We start from the raw sequence: 19,578 nt of genomic DNA, 5'->3' as shown, positions 1-19,578 counted from the left end.
CAATGGAACTGTACTACCCTCAGAAAATTCAGTTCCCTTCGTGAGCATCTTCCCCCTTCACTCCTCATCCCTCTTGCCTACAAACTCACTGCTTAGGCGATTGAAAAATCACCGTGTAGCCAGGCACTTACGTAATGAAGCCTTAAACTAAACCTATACAATCTATAGCTTGTCGAATCAAAAAAATTGGACCTTATGCAAGCCAAAGTGTTAAGGCTTAACTACATACACCACTTTTTGAAAAAGTACAAAAGTGAAAATATTTTTTTTCTGGCTAGCGCAATTGTTTTGTGGAAAAGAGTATACAAATTGTTTATTAGACCAAAAAATAAGCTTTCTTCATCATTTGTTTTAATTTTTCATCCCGAAAAACTATAGAAAAATGTGTTTGAAAATTTTCACTTTTGTACTTTTTCACTTTTTGAGCCAATGTAGTTAAGCCTTTACTTGGGCTTAACTTTTTGAACAGTTGTTTTAAATCTGTGATACCAAACTATTTTTTTCATAAATTGTTTAGAATTTGTTAACATACGTGAAAACTGGCATTTGGAATGACAAAATGTATTTTACTACATTTGCTAGAATACATTTTTGTATCTCTTTGTAAAACATACAAAAAAAAAAATGCAAGAAAAAACTCGAAAGCGAAAAATATGACAACTTTAAATTTTTGTTGTGTCTGCTGTTTTCGGAACATTCATATTTTTGTCCAACCGATGCCTTTTTTTTGTCCAGTTTATAAAAAAAAACCTATTATTGTGTGAGAGCCTTAAAAATGTCTAGTGTGAAGAGGATATTAATTAACAACAGAACAACTTTAGAAATTTAAACTCAGCTTTAAGAAAGGCGAATTCAATAAAATTTAGCCATAAGCTACTAGCCGTCTTTATGTTCATCCTTCACTTTTAATTCATTTTGATTCATTCATTTTCATTTTAGCAAAGTGTCATTTTTTGTGCGGTAAAACTTCCTTTCCTCTGAATATTTTTTCGCTACCATTTGCTTTCGTTTCAATTTTAAAAACGAATTACACGTGCAACTAATTTGTTATTTAACTAATTTAAAAACAAAAAAATATATTCAACACAATGTCTGCCCCAGCTAATTTAGAAGGAGAAAACTTCTATGGTAAATAAAATATAAATTTTAATTAAATCACATTTTTACGAAACTCACGCGGGTTTCTTTTTGTAAATCAATCAAACTTAAAAAAATGTATATTTTTATTTTATTTAGGAGTTACACTCAGCGAAAAGGAACCTCTTCAACAATTTGTTGTTGCTGAGACCGACAAATTTGAAATGGAACAAAAGCTGGTCATCAAACAAATCTGTTTGGGTGCTGAAGCCAAAGAGGGTGAATTTAATGTCGTTCAGGTTAGTTATTTAGTACCAACATCGTGTTTATAGTATTTTTTTTTTGTCTGTCGTCGGTGCCGTCGGGGTGGGAAGGAAAAAAAAGTACAGTTGCCACACATACCGACTCAGTGGCGGATTTATTAGAAGGCTTGATGGCTAGGGCGACAAATTTGGGGACCGATTTTTTTTTTAATACCTCAGCAATCAAAAAGATTTTCGATGACGGTTTTCTGCTGTATTAACTTTTTATTTAATTTTGCCAATGACTTTCTGATTTCATAAATATTTTTAAAATTTGGAAATTCTTCTCTGATGAGGGATAACCTAAGTTATTATTTTCCTTTTGTTTGACTTATGCAGTTGCAGTTGATTTTTTGCCAGTACCGTTTGGTTCGTGTTTTTTTTTTTTTTTTTTTGGTTTGGTTTGGTTGCTAGAGCAAAAAAGCCGCTACTTTTGTCCAAAGGATGCCGCAAAAAAAACATGTTTCTTGATTAATTGAATATCTTTAAAAATGTATACTGACTCAAGTTCTTGCAATATATGTAGAATAACATTATGCTGCATATCTACATACCTCAAAAATCGTGTGGTTATATAGTCTATACTTTTACCCTGAAGTATTATATTCAAAGAGTAGTTATGAATAAGGCTCTCAGAATTTGAAAACTCTCTAATGGCAACTTATAAATGCAATGCTTAGATCTAACTTTTACCAAATCAAGGAAGGGACTTTAAATATTTTTTGTAACTGCACTTAAAAAAAAAAATTATCTCAAACAACAAAAAAACATTTTTTTTTACTTGCGATATAGGTACTATATATCAAGTTGTGCATTCGTTAAAAAAAAAGTTGAGATAACATTTTTCCATGACATTACGATGGTAGAGAATGCAAAAAAAGTGGGTCCCGGAAGTCCGTGTGTCTGTCTGTCTGTATAAGGAGCTACAGCCTAAACGGATGGACCGATTGACTTCAAACTTGGTATGTAGCATTTTTTGGAGACTCTCCAGAGGGGTTTTTGGAATTAATTTTTTTGGACCAAGAATAACGGTACTTGTCATAGGTATACCGATTTTAGTAAAGTTGAAATTGCTCAAAAATGGCTACAAAGATTTTGTTTAAAAAATTCAAATGTAAGTTTTAGAACAAGGTCTATCTTCTAATGAAAAACAAATTTTTTGAAAATCATTATAAACGGTACCTACCATAGAACCGTTTTTTTTAAATCCGATTATCTCTGAAAATGCTTATTCGATTTCAACGAAACTTTTTGTGAAGAATCATTTATATAATTTTAATATAAGCCAAAAATAAAATTTTGAAACAAATTTTTTAATTTTTGGATTTTTAAAAAAAATTTGATAATTTTTTTTTTTGAAAAATCAAATTTTCGAAAACGGGACATTGAATTTTTTTGAAATTTTGGTTTTAGATGTTGATTAGTGATTTCTACAAAATGGCATACCAATTTTATTTTAAAACTTTTTTTCCAAAAAATTATTTATAAAAAATTAGTTTTTTAAAAAACGGCTCTAACGATTTTGAAATTTTTTTTTCTAAAAATGCATCTTAATATATCAATCAAAACTGCATACTTGTTTTGGAGGGCAATTTGATTTCAGATTTTATTTTATTTTTTTAAAAAACGAATTTTATTTTTTTAAAGTTTTTTTTTGTTTTGTACCTCTATACCTAGTAGGTACCTAAATTTCCCAAATTTCTATATAAAAAGTCCTAAAAATTTAAGCAACTTTAACTGCGATCCAGTCGTGCATTTTATTTCTTAACCTTTTAAGACTTAATAAAAAAAAAATACAAATCCTTTTAAGATTTTTCCTGGTGCAGGTTTTCCTAAGTATTATAAAATGTACTGTTTTTTATTGCTTCCTTCATAAAAATAAATTAATAAAACACATTTCTCGAAGAAAATTGGGCTCAGTCAAAAATTATCATGGGCAAGAAAAAATGAACAGACTTTAAAAATTAATATCCGAGCAACCAAAAAAGATATCAAAATTTCTTAAACGCAGTTAAAACAATAACATATTTTCTAAAAACTAAAATATTAACTCTGTTTTTACCAATTGTTTTAACAGAGAAATCTTCATTAACATGAGAAAAGGTATACAAAAGTAAGCGTTTTCTTAAATCATCGTAACGTGGTATTAACTTTGCAGATAGAGTGTTACTGCAAAACAATTTTTTCTTAGAATAAACCCAAGAATCACCCCTTAAATTGTACTTATGGGACAGCTGTCCAAAAATTAAATTAAAATAAAAAAATTTAAAAAACTTATTTAAACAAAAATATTTTTTATGGTTCAGTAAATTTATACACAGGCATATAGCCAAACATACAGTCTATGCGTTTCTGTACAAATTACAGGATATTTTGAGCCGCTAATTTTTTACGTCTATTCAAAGTTCCTGAACTTTTCCAAAAAAAGGAAATTAAATGGTTATTTTCAGAATTAAAAAACAAAATTTTAAAAACCTCCAATTGATTTCCAAAACATTGTATATAATAAAACATTATACCCTCTTGATAACCCAAAAAAAAAATTTTGTTTAACCGTTACCCGTACTTGTTAAGAAAAGTAATCGTTCGGACTTACCAAAACATTGTATATAATAAAACATTATACCCTCTTGATAAATCAAAAAAAAAATTTGGTTTAACCGTTACCAGTACTTGTTAAGAAAAGTAATCGTTCGGACTTACCAAACAAGGCTGACAAAAGAATTTTTTCTTGTTGCCAATGCATAGTTGCAGCAGACTTTGCCGAAAAACTATTCTGCCCTAGGAAAAAAGTTTTGTTTTCCAATTTATTAGACTATATACGTAACTATATATGTAACCGTTACTTTTGTAAAAATAGCACATATTTTTTTTTCTTTTTGTCCAAGTAGTGCCGCACTGTGCGTGGGGCTAAAAGAGTGGGATCTTAATTTGTATGGGCCGCAAAAAAAAAAGAACTTGAATTTTTATAAAAAAAATTTATATAAACAAAAGGACAAGAAGAACAGCAATGGTAAAAATGTTCTCGTCCTGATACTTTGATTCTCTTATTTACTATCATTTTTTTTTTTATTCAAGACCCAAGGTGTACATTGGGCTGAATTTTATGGGTGATATACCTAATCCTTATAATAATAATGAGAAAATGAATCGTCAGTTTTAAGAACGAAATAAGTCCACTTTTTTCGAATTTGACTGTTTGATGCAAATGTTATCTTTTAGGCCTACACAAATCTTCTAAAGCCTAGTATACAGTTCTTTTTGATAAAAAAAATAAGTGGTGAAGAAAAAAAAATATCTGTGGTAAACAGATGACAGTTGTTGTAAGTTTTTTTCCGCAAAAAAAATGGACTCCACATCCTGACTATGTCTTTACTAAGGCGTTTAGGGGTTTAAACGTTGAATGGGTTATTAGGAGAAGATAAAAGATAAGAGGGTCGAAATGGAAGATAGAGGTGCAAAAGCCCCCTTTTCGGTTTTTTCAATATAGATCTCGCAAACAAAGCATAATTTTGATAAATTGATTTTAAATGTTGTAGATAATCAAATTTAATATCGGAAAAATGTTTTTTTTTAAATAAAAAAAAAATTCAATACCAAAATAGTCCAAAAAAACATGAAAAAAGTCAAGAAAAGTGATTAATAAAAATAGAAGATTAAATTTCTCTCAATATGCTGGGCTCAAAAAGTTTTTTCATTGAAAATTAACCGAAGAATGACCATTCGAACCTATCTTTATTTTCCAATTTTTTGTTTTACTCAAGTAAAAGCATTGAATAATTATATATAGAAGTGACACCGGAAAAAACATCCGCTTTGTTTGAGGGGTGGCGCTACAATCGTTACAAGAGTGGCGCCACAATCGTTTTAGGATTGTGTATTCGATGGCCGAAAAATTCCTTAAAAGGACTTTTGGTTACTAAGTAACCACAACTACTATATTATTTATATTTGGTGTATTTGTATTAGTTTTGTTTTGTGTTAGAAGTGTGTTTGTTTATTTTTGTTTCTGTAATATTCAAATTGAATTTATTTTTAATTTTTGTAATATTTTGAATTGAACATTTATTTTTGAATGTTTGATTCTTATGTATATTTGAAAGGATTTTGTTTTTCTGTTTTTATTAACGACAAGAAGATTTTTCTTCAACTATAGAGAGTTTATTTAATTTTGACTAGGGTGCTTTTTGTAATAATATCTAGGTGTAGTTCACATTATTTAAATGTTGTCTGCATGCACTGTAGCATATAATTACTATTTTCTTAAACCCCATATGCAAGAGTAGGTAAGGATCAAGTTCATACAATATGGCCATATTATACATTATTTTAAAGTATTTTAATGCATATTTCAAATATTTTAATACAATACGAAACTATCTCGATTATTTGCTTAAAATGATTTATGTATGCGAACAAGAACTTTGGATTTACGGCTTTGTTCAAATTTGCAGTTTTTACAAAATGTTAAATTTTGGAAAAAAAATCTTTTCGTACCATTTTTGGATACTTTTCTCTGTTTTTAATTTTTTTTAATCTAAAATTTAAACGATAATAATTAATAAAATGTTGAAATAAACTCACAAGAATTTGAGTTTATTTGAAAAAAAAAAACTGTAAAAAGGTCTATTTTGATCGCAATTGTATGAAAATGTGGTTTTGGATAGTTCCAATGATTTTCCTATTTCACCATTTGAAATAAAATATTTGGTTCTAATATCCTAAAACTAGAAGAATGTAGCTTTTACATGCTCTTTATTTTGTCATGATACTATATAGTCAAGCTATGCATTCTCACAAAAAAAAAGTTGAGATAACAATCAGACATTGCATTACTATAGCCCTGTTCCATTGGAGAATACTAATAGTAGATTTTTTTGTTCATCTGTCAGTCTGTCTGTCTATAGCTAAACGGATCTACCGATTAACATCAAACTTGGTATGAAGTATTTTTTGGAGACTCTCCAAAGGGGTTTTTAGAACTAATTTTTTTTACCAGAAATAACGATACCTGCCATATCTCGAAAACGGTACCAGTAATTTTGTTTAAAAAAATTATAAAATAGTTTTTGGGCAATCATGGAAATTTTTAAAAATTATTATTAACCTACCGTAGAACCGTTTTTTTCAAATCTGATTTTCTGCCAAACTGCCAATTCAATTTTAAAGAATTTTTATATAGTTTAAATATTTATATAGTTTAAATATAAAACAGTAAGACAATTTGGAAAAATAATAGTTTTTGGATAAAAAAAATTGAACACTTTTTTTTTGAAAAATCAAATTTTCGAAAACCGAAAATTAATTTTTTTTGACATTTTAGTTTTGAATGTTGAATAGTGATTTCTACGAAATTGCATACCAATTTTATTTTTGATTTTTTTTGTTTTAATTTATTTATAAGGTTCCAACGATTTTGAAATTTTTTTTCTACAAATCTTTCTTAGTAGAAGAAATCAAATTGAATAGGTACTTGTTGGAGCTATCACGAATTCTGCTTTGTTCCTTTAACTTTTTGGACTAGTGTATAAAAACAACTCAGGTTAAAAGCTGCACTCGTTATGAAACTCAACTATTAAATTTAGCCGAGCGTTAGCCTTGTACCTGAGTATTAAATTGTTTATTGGTAGGGTGAAATATATATAATTCAGTTAAATATTTAAGTCAGCCTTAAATTTGATTATTGGTAAGGCCCGTAGAAAATAAAATTTACTAATTATAAGTTTTGGTGAATAAAACTTCTTATTCAGATTTCTTTGGCACAAATTTATTTGTCATGAAGTAAAGTTATCAGGTGGAGTTTCGATTCAGCAAAAAAAGGCGCTAGTTGTTACGCATTTTATAATATTGCCAAAAAAAATATAATATAAAAAAATAGCAATCTCTGTGGGGATACGAACTCAAAGAGCAAAAGTAAAGAGCAATCACCTTGTCACCTACGCTAATAGGACTATTGAAATAAGTGTAACTTTCATGCCCTATAAGCTATAACGTGCCTAGGATATACAACAATAATTATTTAATTTTGTTCAAATTCTCGTCGTTAATAAAAATGTTTTGTTTTTAGTTTCGAGTTACTATGGATACATTTATAATGTCAAATAACTTTTCAATATTTTTGTTTGATATTTGTGTAATTTTGTATGTGTGAGTAAAATTTCCATATTTTCTTTTTTCATTTATAGGATGTCGATGTGTCGATAAGATTTATTTTTGTTTGATATTTGTTTTATGTTTTATGTGTGAGTAAAATTTCCTAATTTTTTTTTTCTAATTTAGGATGTCGACATGTCGATACGTTTTATTTTTATTTGATATTTGTTTTCTAATGTTTGTATTAGTGAAATTTTCTTTTTTAAAAACAAAATTTTGGAAATATAATTTTCTAGGACAAGCCCCATTCTCTCTGGACATTTTTTAGGACATCTGATTGCCGAAAATAATAAAATTCTGTGGCGCTAGAAACTATCGGTGTCACTTCTATATATAATTATTCAATGGTAAAAGTAAAGTAAGACCACAACAAAAATGTTTGTTTTACTATGTATAACATTTTTTTGTTTTGATTACTCAAACTCTGTCAATAGTTAATCTGTTGATATCATTAAAACTTTTGTTTTAAATAAATTATATGTTTATTTCATTCAAAGTTTGGCTTTTGGATGAAAAAATGCATCTTAATAAAAAACATCAAATTGCATACTTGTTTTGGATCTCAATTTGTTTTCAGATGTTGAATTTGTTGTTTTTTTTTTTATATGCATTTTCGTGCATTTCATTTTTTTGAATAAATTGGTGAATAACTAATTTTATCGATTTCAATCTTATAATGTAAGTTTATGGCAATTGTATAGAGGCGACAAAAATTTCCTTAAAAATTTGTAAATCCGCCACTGTAAACCGACTTGAGACGACAAAATGATCTCTTCCCGAATAAATAAACAACGAAAATTCTCATTCTTTCATATTTTTAGGTTGAAACAAAAGTTTCAGATAAAAAAGATCTGAAAATCCCCATCGCTGTTTTGAAAGTTGGCGAGACACGCGTGCTAAGGCCAAATCTAGAATTCCCATCGGCTTCAGTGACATTCAAACTTATTCAAGGTACTGGTCCAGTATACATTCATGGTCAACATATTGTGAATGAAACCGATGCCGAAGAAGTCTATTACGAGGAGGAAGAGACCGGTGACATGGACGATGAAGCACCACCACAAACAAATGGCAAGGCCAAGAAGAAGTGGTGAGGACAACAGGCTGCAAGCCTGTTAGTAGATGATGACCATTGAGGATATAAACAATTGGTCAAAAGCGGTTAGAGTACATTCTTGTAATTTTAAGGACACACACTAATTCGAGAGAATTTTGCACAACACACAGACAGACAGGCATTGGTAAGATGAGTGATTCCTTTAGAAATCATTTGTTTTATCAAAACAAAATATAAAAAAAAAAACTTATATAAATAAAGTAACGAAACAAAAAAATACAGTAAATCTATTTTTTATTTTATTTTTTTTCAACGTTTTACAAATTAATGAATACAAAATGGTTCATGTTTTGAAGATGAAATAAGTAAATTTTTGTTGAAGACATTATTTTTTTATTGCTAAAGTTCCGCTCACATTCGGGCAACAGATATTTTCTGTCTTGGGACTCTAAAAGGATATTTAAAAAATTGTTATCAAAGGAAATTATGTGTATATTTATTTTTAAACCTTATATGAATTACACGTCTGCGATCACTTGGATGTATTAGATCTAATTTTTGACTCCAATCGAGTTCTTTAAGCTCGTGTCTTCGTTTTTTTCGATCAAAGTATGAGATGACACAGCTAGCTGGTATCCAAAATATTGAAGTTAAAACAACAACTGTCACTGAAAAAGTAGATACAAAAAAAAAAAATTAAATTCAATGTTTATTTTTCACATAGGTATTTCTAAAAATGTAATCATTACTCAGCCCTATCGTGAGTTTCACGTGAACAAAATTCCACCCAGAAAAATTGAATTTCACTTTTCCCCTATTGTGAGTTGGGGGCGAAAAGTATAATTCACTTTGGTCGAAACTCACGTGAAACTCGGGATAAGGCTGACTATAAAATACAAGTAGAAACATAAATTATGCGGCTGGCCTCGTCAAGAATTCCATTTGTATCGGAGAATTGGTAAAAACCAATCAAAGAATCCGTTTGTAATGGAAAATTTCATACAAAACGAACGGATTCTGTTTTTTTTTTGTTTTTTTTTTTTGGATACGTAGCAAATTTTCGATGCGAGTTGAATTCGTGATTAAGAATGTAAGACCCTGCTTCAGGTCTAACATTCTTAATCACTTCAATGAACTTGGCGATCAAAACTGGAAGCAGCGAGCTAAGGTGGCTGGATTAGCTTGTTGGTTGAGGCCCAAATCCATAATGCCGCCTTATGACGCAGTTCACCTCAAGTAAGTATAAGTAATAAAAACTAACATTACGAATATAGAGAAGTAAAAAAAAAGTGGTTTTCGTCATGACGCCCGTCGGTGCCTTCGAAGGTGCGGATGGTTTGTTCGTAATATCCAATATTGTTAATTGCGATATACATATGTATGTAGGTATGTACTGTATAACAAGTTATGAATTGTACAAACTCTCCAGAGGGGTTTTTTGGAATTAATTTTTTTGGATTAAAAATAACGGTGCTGTCATTATACAAATTTAAGTTTAATTTTCTCGAAAACGACTCCAACGATTTTGTTAAAAAAATTCAAATATTAGTTTTTGGGCAAGGTCTATCTTTTGGGATTTTTTTTTCAAAAATCATTATTAGCGGTACTCATCTACAAATTTTAGCTATCAATTTTTTTAAAAGTTATAAAGGATATACCTATACTATTAGCCTTAAAAAAATACATTTGAATTAATAACTTTTGAACTACAAGAGTAAGTACGTAAGTAAGTACCAATTTAAGGGCTCCCAGAATTTAGTAAGCGAATTTTTACGGTTTTCGATGCAGAAATTACTTAAAACTCCTATTTTAAAACTAGTACATTCATTATTTTAAAAACTTGCTATTGCAGTTTAACATATGTACATATTAAATTTTGGTTGTTCGAAAAACTTGTTTTTCTCAAATTTTTCATATTTTAGAAATTGAAATGTTATTTTTTTCTAAATGAGACATTAGTAAGCTTGCTAACATTCAATCAAATTGCTCCAGAAATACATAAAATTTATTTGCCAATTGCCTCAAATAATATTGCATGAATAGGAACAACTCAAAATGCTTTTGGAACATACAAATTTCTTTCAATTAAGCCAAAACAAAATTAAATAAAAACAAAACTAATTTCTTTAAGGGGCTAGGAATTTTCAAAAATGTTGAATGCACCACTCCAGGAAAAAAAGAGATACCCGATATCGGTTTTAATTAGGTTCATTGAATAAAAAATCAAATATAAATTTGAAACAGAACTGTTGAGATTTTCTTATTCGCTTTTTTATCATAAATAGGCATTAAATACGTCAATAGAAAAACTCCACTTCAAAATATGAAAAAAAAAAAATACTTACTGACAATGTTATCCTTTAGAAACCTTAAGACCCGATTAATATTGATTTCTTCAATAATATCCCAAAATCGTTCGACAACGTCTTGAATGGTTTTCTCACACATTCCCTAAAGTAAATTTTAAATTATTTGTCAGTGTCTCAATTTTTTTAAATTCATAAAAATACCTTATTACAAAATCCTTGAATACATGGTGTACCATCAGGTAGAACATCTGGTGGTTCTACAGGAAAGCAAGTTTCATTTATACTCATACGGCAACATCTTAAAAAAAAATCAAACAAATTAAACAACAAATTCATATATGTAAGTCTAAATTTGATATAGTTTCAACCTTTTACATGCATCCAAAATAATATCACACATGCAACTCTGCAATCCTTGCGTCTCACAATATGGTATACACTTGCCATTGCGGCATTGTCCACGTTCCTGACATATTGTTCCATCCGCCATGGGCGGTGATTTGGGACATTCTGCATGATTGCCAGTACATCGTGCCTCTTGTTCACATGTAGCATATTGTGCATCGCGACATTTCATGCCAGATGGCATGTATTGGCAGTTTTGGCAGCATGGAGAATTCTTATCACTACAAACGGCACCTTGATTGCGTCGTAGTTTACAGATTTTATCACAACAACCATCGTTGTCTTCTGTACCCAATAAACCAGCGTCACATTGTTCATCGCCTTCGACTCGGAGATTTCCACAAAACGATTCTTCTGGTTCGGAGAAACATCTTCCCGATTTAGCTTGTAAAACTTTTCTTATTGATCGCAAGGAGCAGGGTGAGAATTTCTATTATAAGAAAAGTATATATACAATTATTTAAGAAGTACAAATAAAAATTATCTACCTTATTATTGACATCATATCCACTAACAGAATACGTGTACATAAGAAAACTTCCACCTTGTGAAGCGCTTGGTGAGCATTCAGGAATATCTGGATCGTGTTCTGAGCCCCAATTATGACCAAATTCATGAGCAGTGACCAAATCAGCCTCACGGGTGATAACACGTTGGCCATAATGGTTGCGTGAGCTACTCAAACCCGAATTCAAATAGAGAGTGTAACCGTTTTTGAAGTATTCTAGATTTTAAAGGATTTTATTTTTTAAGTTTATTTTCTCTCTAATTTTTCACGCTAATTGATAAATATAAATCATAATGGAAAAAATTAAATGAAATTGAAGGTAACATTTTAAATAAAGAAATTCATCAAAATAAAACGAATTGAAAAATTATATTATTTTGTATGTGTTGGAGAATTTTGTGTGGTTCAGACACTGCAGTTGCTAAAATGTATGGTCATGCCTTTGTACCACAAAAACGTTGCGAATGCGAAAATTTTAGTGTTCAATTTTATTTGAAATGATCATAATTGATCCACCTCCAACTATATTTGTGGTCAAAACTATCCACTTCCACTTACAACTAATATCATCTTATATGGGAACCATGAGTGCATGTCAAGAACGTTATTCATTTAATCTGCGTGCTAATTTTACTTAATAAATACGTGCTAATCATTAGAAGAAAGCACTTTCTAGATCTTAATGAACTCCAAATGGATTGACAATACAATCATCACAGTAAGAAGTTATCCCAGGGAGGGCTAGAATTGATTTATTTTAAGAACGTTTGACTTCCTTGGATATTAACTGTCTCAGATTTGCTCCAAAGAAGATTGAGAGTTTCTAATTAATCTTGTATGGTTGCGATCAAGCGGATCACCTTAAATCAGAATTCAACCAGAAGAATACAAATATTTGAAGATTTTTTTTTATGGAAATAAGTAACGAATAGGAGTAGAGTCAATGCGATGCCATCAAATGAAGCAGTCCTTTCATTGAGTGTCATTACAAAACATTACAAACAGAATGTAATGTATCATCGACGAATAAGATAAATACTAAAATTTTAGAATCATCATTTGACGTGCCGATTTAAAAGCGAACGATATTGAGAACACAACCGATTTGGATGGGATTGTCGATAATCATAACAGAGTAAACGAAGAAATAATGGATGACAATGACTCATCGTCCTTATAATTTAAAAAATAGTGTTCAAATTGAAGCGAATAACGAAAACTAAAAGTATAAGGCTGATGGAATGCTAAGTTCAACCAGTTTAATTCTTGTGCGATCAATGTTTTGTTTTTTCGCTCAAATCAGGAATTTACTTTTTATTCATAATTTAAAAAAAATGGATTCAACCCGAAATTCTGATGCGAGTTTTACTTTACAAGAACTTCAATTAAAGCTAGGATCCCTTAAAAATGGGAAGCGGTGGTTGCGAATGGTATTCCCTTTGAAAGAGAACCGGCCGAAGGCTTTGTAACGCTTTTAAATGTAATTGAGGAAAATGAATTTCGGTATCGGAAAGAACGTTATTCATTTCACATCAGAGGAACAAGTTTTTACTAGGCTGAATGAGATGAAAATTTGTAAACTGATTGATTAATGAAAATTAGGAAGTTTGTTTTGCTCTTCTATAAAATTTGGTAACACACTTTGCACTCGTGACCGACTATAATAAAGTTGTCTAGAATTTCGCAACGACAAAACAACTCCAATGGAACCTGGACTGAATTTTGGGAAGGTTAATCCAAGTGAACTACCTAATTTTTTCATACAGAAAATTATTTTGGATCAAAAATACTGTTGATCATCCTTAGAGAAAATCTCATGTCTCTTCACTTTTATTGCTACCGTCCGTTTATATGCCCTTGTCCGTCTTATATAAATTAGTATGCATCTTTGTCTTTTTCTCTTTTTATTTAAAAAAAAAAAATTTAAACAATCGGCATGATTTTTTTCTTTCTTGAGATTGACCGTATTAGTAAAGGGAAAGAAGTCTTAGCCGTTCCGATACAAGCTTCTACGAAGTACAAAAGTCGCCACTTTGGCACAAATCAAGTTCATTTAAATGATACTCTCATTGATTGTGTAAAACAGTCTTGGAAAAAAAATATTCTTAACTATTTTCATTCAAACTAAAAAACAATAATGGAAAACCCTTTTTTCACAATTTAAAACTCAAAATACGTATCAATATGATTAAAAATAATCTCACAAAAATCGTGCATTTAAAAAAATATTGCTTGTGTTTTTAAAAGAAAAACATTCAAATAAAACAAGAAACTAAAAAAAAAATAAATTGAATTATTTATATGGTTTAGACCTGGAGTGCATATTCCACCAACGGAATTTCTTCTCGGCGAACCCACATAAGCCAAACCAAGAATTCCGCCTTCGAATTTTAAATCTGTAAACAAATGAGCTAAACAGAAATCTTTATGGCTGTATTCCCGCGAAAAGACCTTTATTGTGATTGGATTGCAAACAAATATTGGGAATAGATAAGATAAATGATTTTTTTTTTTGTTAAAATTATTTTAGAGGTCACTCGCTAAGATGATGAGAAATGGTTGAAATATAAACAAAATTGTGGAAATATAACTTACCTCAAGTAAATTTCTAACATCCCATTTCTCACGTATCATATTGTAATGCGCCTCGCCGCCACGTAATCTTGTCGGTTCTGAATGAACAACAATTTTCTTTATGACAAATCCCATTCCTTTGAATCCTTCTTGGTCCTGAAAAATTAATGAAATTGTAAAAGAATAAGTTTATTAAAAATTTGAATTTGAACTTACCGAACGATCTTGCCATACAGTGTCGTTGTAAATCTTGTGAACTCGATCAATCAAGCTTATCTGAGGAAAAAAATAGATAAATCAAGCTATTTAAAAAATTCGTAGGGAATAACTAGTTACCAAGTAATTAATCGTAGTTTTTGTATTACCACCGCCCATTTCTTGAAAAAATCTATAATCCGCTACTAAAAGTAACGGACAACGTGTTTTTGTTGGTGTGTATTCATACTGATCGGCTTGTCTTTTCTGACGATTTGAACCTTTTCTTGAAACTTCCTCATCATCATTATCAGCTTGATGAAAAAAATGATCAATTTCATTTTCTGTTTCGTCTTCGTCTTTTTCTTCCAATTCTTGAGAATGAGAAAAAAATTTTAACATCGATTTCATCAATATTTCACCAAGGTGACATATACCTAAACCCTCTTTAACATAGCCACAAGTCATTGGAGCACCAAGTTCGCCTTTCTTTTTTAACCAATCAAGTTTAACATCAGAAGCTCGGTAAACAACCATTGTGTTGTTGTCATGGTCTTTTAAATGTCTCCAAGAGGGCTATTTAAGAGAAAGATTATTTTTAAGTAGAAAAACATTTATTTATTTTGAGAGTATTTACTTCAATATGATATGCTTCGTCTGGAAGATGAATAACCATGGTCATTAGACCGTCAGTTATGTGAGCTCGTACATTTGATTCCATTTCACCAAATACTCGACCCGAATAGAAATGATCATGATCTAGGGATTGAAAATATTTGTTTGTCATTTTTAATACTCCCTCAGAGCTCATTAGGATAATCCAGTCAAATTAGCAAAAATAGCTTAGTTAATTAGGTGAAAGCTAAAAATTGGTGGAGAAATAAGTCCTGAATTCTACCTTCAGGACCAAATTTACTTGCTAAAAAGGGGCGCCAATTAATAATATTATTGATCATATCTCTTATATTTGCAATCCGATTACAAGGATTTCAAATTATAAAATAAAGCCTAATCTACTCTACACTACTACTATCTACAAAAAAGTTCAAGTTAATTTTTTTGTATGTCTTTAGTTTTTTTAAATAATAATAATTTATGGAAACGTTGAAGAATGATAAAAAGTTCGAGCGGTCAAAAAAAATCTGTGGAAGCATATTTTGTATAGTCTGCAAACGAGTTACCAACTAACGATTGTATAAATTGCTTGGCCATTGTCATCATGTGGAAATATTGCAAAGTAAGTTTTTGCAGCAAAAATAACTGAGGAGTGACTTTTTATTTTTTTAAACTAAGACTATACATTTGTTCCACATTCCAACGTTCAATTAAACCATTTCAAGTTAAATGAAAATACCAAACTAATCTCACAAATCGGGCTCTGAAAACTGACTAATTGGACTAATAAGTGCAATAGCTTGAGCATAACCATGAGCATTTTTTCGACCGACGGTGATGCATAATCACACTTTAATAAATCTTGTAAGCCCCTAGCTGCCATAATGAAACCGATGCAGTCGAAAAACGCTATTAAATGGTGAAACTGAAAACCTCCGAGCCTAGGCATGACATTACAAAAGTGTGAATCTTTACCCATCGCCGCAAGTATATCTCGTGATGCTTTTTTCCAACATTAAGCTTAAATTGTGTAAATTTGGATTTTCTATCTAGCAACCTAACCTAAAAATTTAGATCTACCGGACCTTTTGTAGGGTAACAGCCTTGTTTTTAGCTTCGTTTATTGAACTTTTATTTGACGTGAAAAATGTGCAGAAAATTAAGAACAAAATACCGCACTGTGCATGGTCAGAAAGTTCAAGAAATAATTATTTTTGCTTACCGGTATATTACAAAAAAAAAAAAAACTACAAGATAATGAAAAAAAACTATTCAAACCTTTTTTGTAGAGAATTTGATAAGCTCATCATGGCAATCGGATTGCAAATAAGAGATTATGGTCAAAAAACTAGATTGGCGCCTCTTTTTGTCAAAATTGGCGATCCGACCCTGGCGATTGAAGTCAGGACTTTTACTATATTGAATAATATGCCTTAATTTACGTCTCTACGAATTTTCAGCTATTTACCTTATTATTTTAGCTATTTGCTTCTTTTTAAGCTAATCTGCTTGGACTATAATAGGTACTTACCCATATGAACAATATCTTCCTTGCCATCGCCGTCCACTGTATAAGCTTTAAATTTACTATGCAAAACTTCTTTGTGCGGATGTAATATTAAGCGGAAATGTTTGCCCAAAGATTTAAATTCAACTTCTTTTATAACATTGTACGGATTTGAACTATGCTTTGAGCCTCTTTTAACAACTTTATGTGATACATCGTCTATGTGAAGGGTATCATATTTTTTCAATGTTCGCTGTAGCGTTGCTGTGGATGTATTTATGAAATAAATTTATTTGGAAAATATTAAGAAGATATTAAATTGTTTATTTACATGCTTTTTGAATTGAAAAATTCAATAAAACTAATAAAATAATGCAATTATTTAGAGTAAATGAAAACTTTGTTTTCATTTTTGTGAATTTTGACAACTGTATTGATTTTTTATTTTTGGTGGGGGAGGTTTGTTGATTTTTTCGGTGACAGCTGACAGATTGAGTGCGTTCCAGGTTGTAAGCAAAAGAGATTCTTGGGGTTAAAACACAATGAAGAAATGCGGTAGCTGTACGGGTACCTAATGAAAAAGTTCCACACACATGGTATAAGAAAAGAAGGTACTATCACGTGAAGAAAGTCTGTATCGAGAACTGTCAGATGAAAGAAAAAAAGATGGCTTCCTAAGTTTTTGACAGCTTTCCTATTGAAATTGTTGTTGCCACATGTAAGCCTAGCCCAATAAACAATATCCTTTCTTAAAAGCTTTACAGGAGTTATATTACCACCTGTAAAGCTTTATAGAAGTAAATTTATTAGTAGGGAGTACGCAGATCGCGCTAAATTTTTTAGCTCCCATACAAATCATCGAAAAAAAATTAGCCGAGCTAAATTGTATCCCATTCAAACTATCAATAACTTGTAATATGGGAATTTTATCTCTGCTAAAATTTAGCGCGATCTAAACTTTTTGTTCCCATTATAGTGTATTTTTTATTGCCCTCGGGCATAACTGGACAAACAAAAACGCAGTCGAGGCTAAGCAATTTACATGTTAAATACAACAACACCTTAGCCCCGTGGGCTTAGTTGTTTAGCCCGGAGATTTATCTGGGCTTAACTTTTTGAACAGCTTAAAATCTGTGCTAACAAACTAATTTTTTCATAAATTGTTTAGAATTTGTTTACAAACGTGAAAACTGACGTTTGGAATGACAAAATGTATTAAACTAGTTTTGATAGCATACATTTTTGTATCTCTTTGAAAAATACAAGAAAAACTCGAAAGCGAAGAATATGAAAACTCTTAATTTTGTTGTGTCTTGTGTTTTCGAAGCATTTAATATACAGTGCTGAAAAGATTTCAAGTTAAGCCCCGATGCCTTTTTTTTTTTTTGTCCAGTTAAGCCCGTAGATAAATGTTCCCAAAGAAACGCAGCTATACTCTAATGCCGACTTTGCACGAGTCGACTAGGATTTTTCTATGGGGATTGTAAATTTAGTCACCAGCAGCTTACGTTCACACGAGTCGAAAAGCTTCGCCGCATGGGAAAAATAGACTTGTGAAAAGTCGGCATAAAAGTAGGATTGTTTGATTTTCTTCGAATAGCGATTATTAATACTACATACGCAGTTTGAAACGACCTACATACCATCATTGAAATAAAACTAATATTTAATCCGTTTTGAGGGAATATTTTGTTCTTTTTCTCTCTATAGCAACTGAATTGTTTGTATATTTGAAACCAACATTTCGAAAAATATGTGTAAATAATAAAAGATCCCTGAATAACTAAGAAACCGTGCGCGTTTAAACATTGCAAATATTAAATCCAACAGCAACAGACATTAAAAACAAACATTTGATGGGATTAAAAGCTAAATTGACAGCAAGCATTTAATTCAACTGTTTAAATTTAAAAAAAATTAAAACATTTGTTGGTAAACATAGGTACAGTCGTTGTTTATTTAGACTTAATACACGTCAAGAAAATACATATTTGTTTCATTTCAATGATTGAAGTTCAATCCAGAGTAACTCATTTCTTATACGCAGCCGGGATTTAAATGCTGGAGAATTAGTTTGATCTGGTTTTTTAGAATTGGTGATTATATAATATGGAGGTTTCGCAGCTGAAACGGACCAAGTCAAAAAAAGAAAAAAATCCAAATCTAGTGCCAAAATCTTAGCAAAGTTTGACTCTAATAATGTCTTTTATTAGTTTGATCCTATTTGATCCTTGTTTCTATTCAAATTGTCATTTGTTCGAAAAAAATAATCACCATAAGATTCAATGGAAACGTATTTACTTTAACTCGTTATAACTCCGAATTTACTTTTTGTAACTTGGTTCACTTCAGCTCTAAGCCCTCCATTATGTATGTTATGTTTTAGTTCAAAAAATGCAATTTTCTTAGATAAGTAAGTTTTTGAAAAATAGTTGGTGAAGGTATCAGTTTCAATTGAAATCAATGATGTTGAAATTTGTACATTAAATTTTGTTTTGTACAACACTTTTACGCAATATTCTCACGTAATAACATGTCAAGAATAATGAACCGTCGCAAATGATGAAAAAGAGAGTCCTCTTAAAGCGTTATTCTTCCAGCGCAGCGTTCAGGTCAGAAAGTTATTGGGAGTTTGTTTCGCATAGTCAGCTATTACACACATACACTGCGCGTCACTTGAATAGAAACAACATTTTTTCTTTAGAAATTAGCGATTGGCGCTTTGGTGAGGTAACTTAGTTGATTTTTGGTTTTGCATTTTCAAAGAGGAACTTTTAACAAACAATGTTGTAAAAACAAAAAAAACCAAAACAGAAACCGTATGGCTACTAGTTGCGTTTTTTCGCATAACTTCACAAAAAACATTGTTTTTTTTG

The 19,578-nt window shown here is 30.5% G+C and overlaps 2 protein-coding genes across 3 annotated transcripts; one reads left to right on the top strand and one right to left on the bottom strand.

Moving 5' to 3' along the window:
* Positions 1–935: 935 nt before the first annotated feature.
* Positions 936–8,875, top strand: LOC129915777 (nucleoplasmin-like protein). The gene is made up of 3 exons (XM_055995453.1): positions 936–1,128; positions 1,237–1,376; positions 8,354–8,875. Exons 1-3 carry the CDS (start codon positions 1,089–1,091, stop codon positions 8,624–8,626), a joined length of 453 nt encoding a protein of 150 aa, XP_055851428.1. The 5' UTR covers positions 936–1,088; the 3' UTR covers positions 8,627–8,875.
* LOC129915761 (ADAM 17-like protease) lies at positions 8,867–17,156 on the bottom strand. 2 transcript variants are annotated; one of them, XM_055995426.1, is made up of 14 exons: positions 17,034–17,156; positions 16,727–16,966; positions 15,218–15,339; positions 15,018–15,156; positions 14,722–14,954; positions 14,602–14,661; positions 14,407–14,541; positions 14,124–14,262; positions 11,792–12,027; positions 11,267–11,733; positions 11,100–11,196; positions 10,935–11,040; positions 9,098–9,257; positions 8,867–9,037 (listed from the first exon to the last, which is right to left on the bottom strand). In XM_055995426.1, exons 1-14 carry the CDS (start codon positions 17,110–17,112, stop codon positions 9,001–9,003), a joined length of 2,250 nt encoding a protein of 749 aa, XP_055851401.1. In that variant the 5' UTR covers positions 17,113–17,156; the 3' UTR covers positions 8,867–9,000. The 2 variants fall into 2 exon arrangements, with proteins under 2 accessions (XP_055851401.1, XP_055851402.1); XM_055995427.1 differs by lacking the exons at positions 8,867–9,037; positions 9,098–9,257; positions 10,935–11,040; ... (1 more) ...; positions 11,267–11,733; positions 14,124–14,262 and having other exon boundaries at positions 11,869–12,027.
* Positions 17,157–19,578: the final 2,422 nt, after the last annotated feature.

This window comes from Episyrphus balteatus, chromosome 3 (genome assembly GCF_945859705.1).
Source record: "Episyrphus balteatus chromosome 3, idEpiBalt1.1, whole genome shotgun sequence".
NCBI classification, from domain to species: Eukaryota; Metazoa; Arthropoda; class Insecta; order Diptera; family Syrphidae; genus Episyrphus; species Episyrphus balteatus.
Note: the sequence above shows the minus strand (reverse complement) of the source record. Positions and strands in the feature narration are given on the sequence as shown.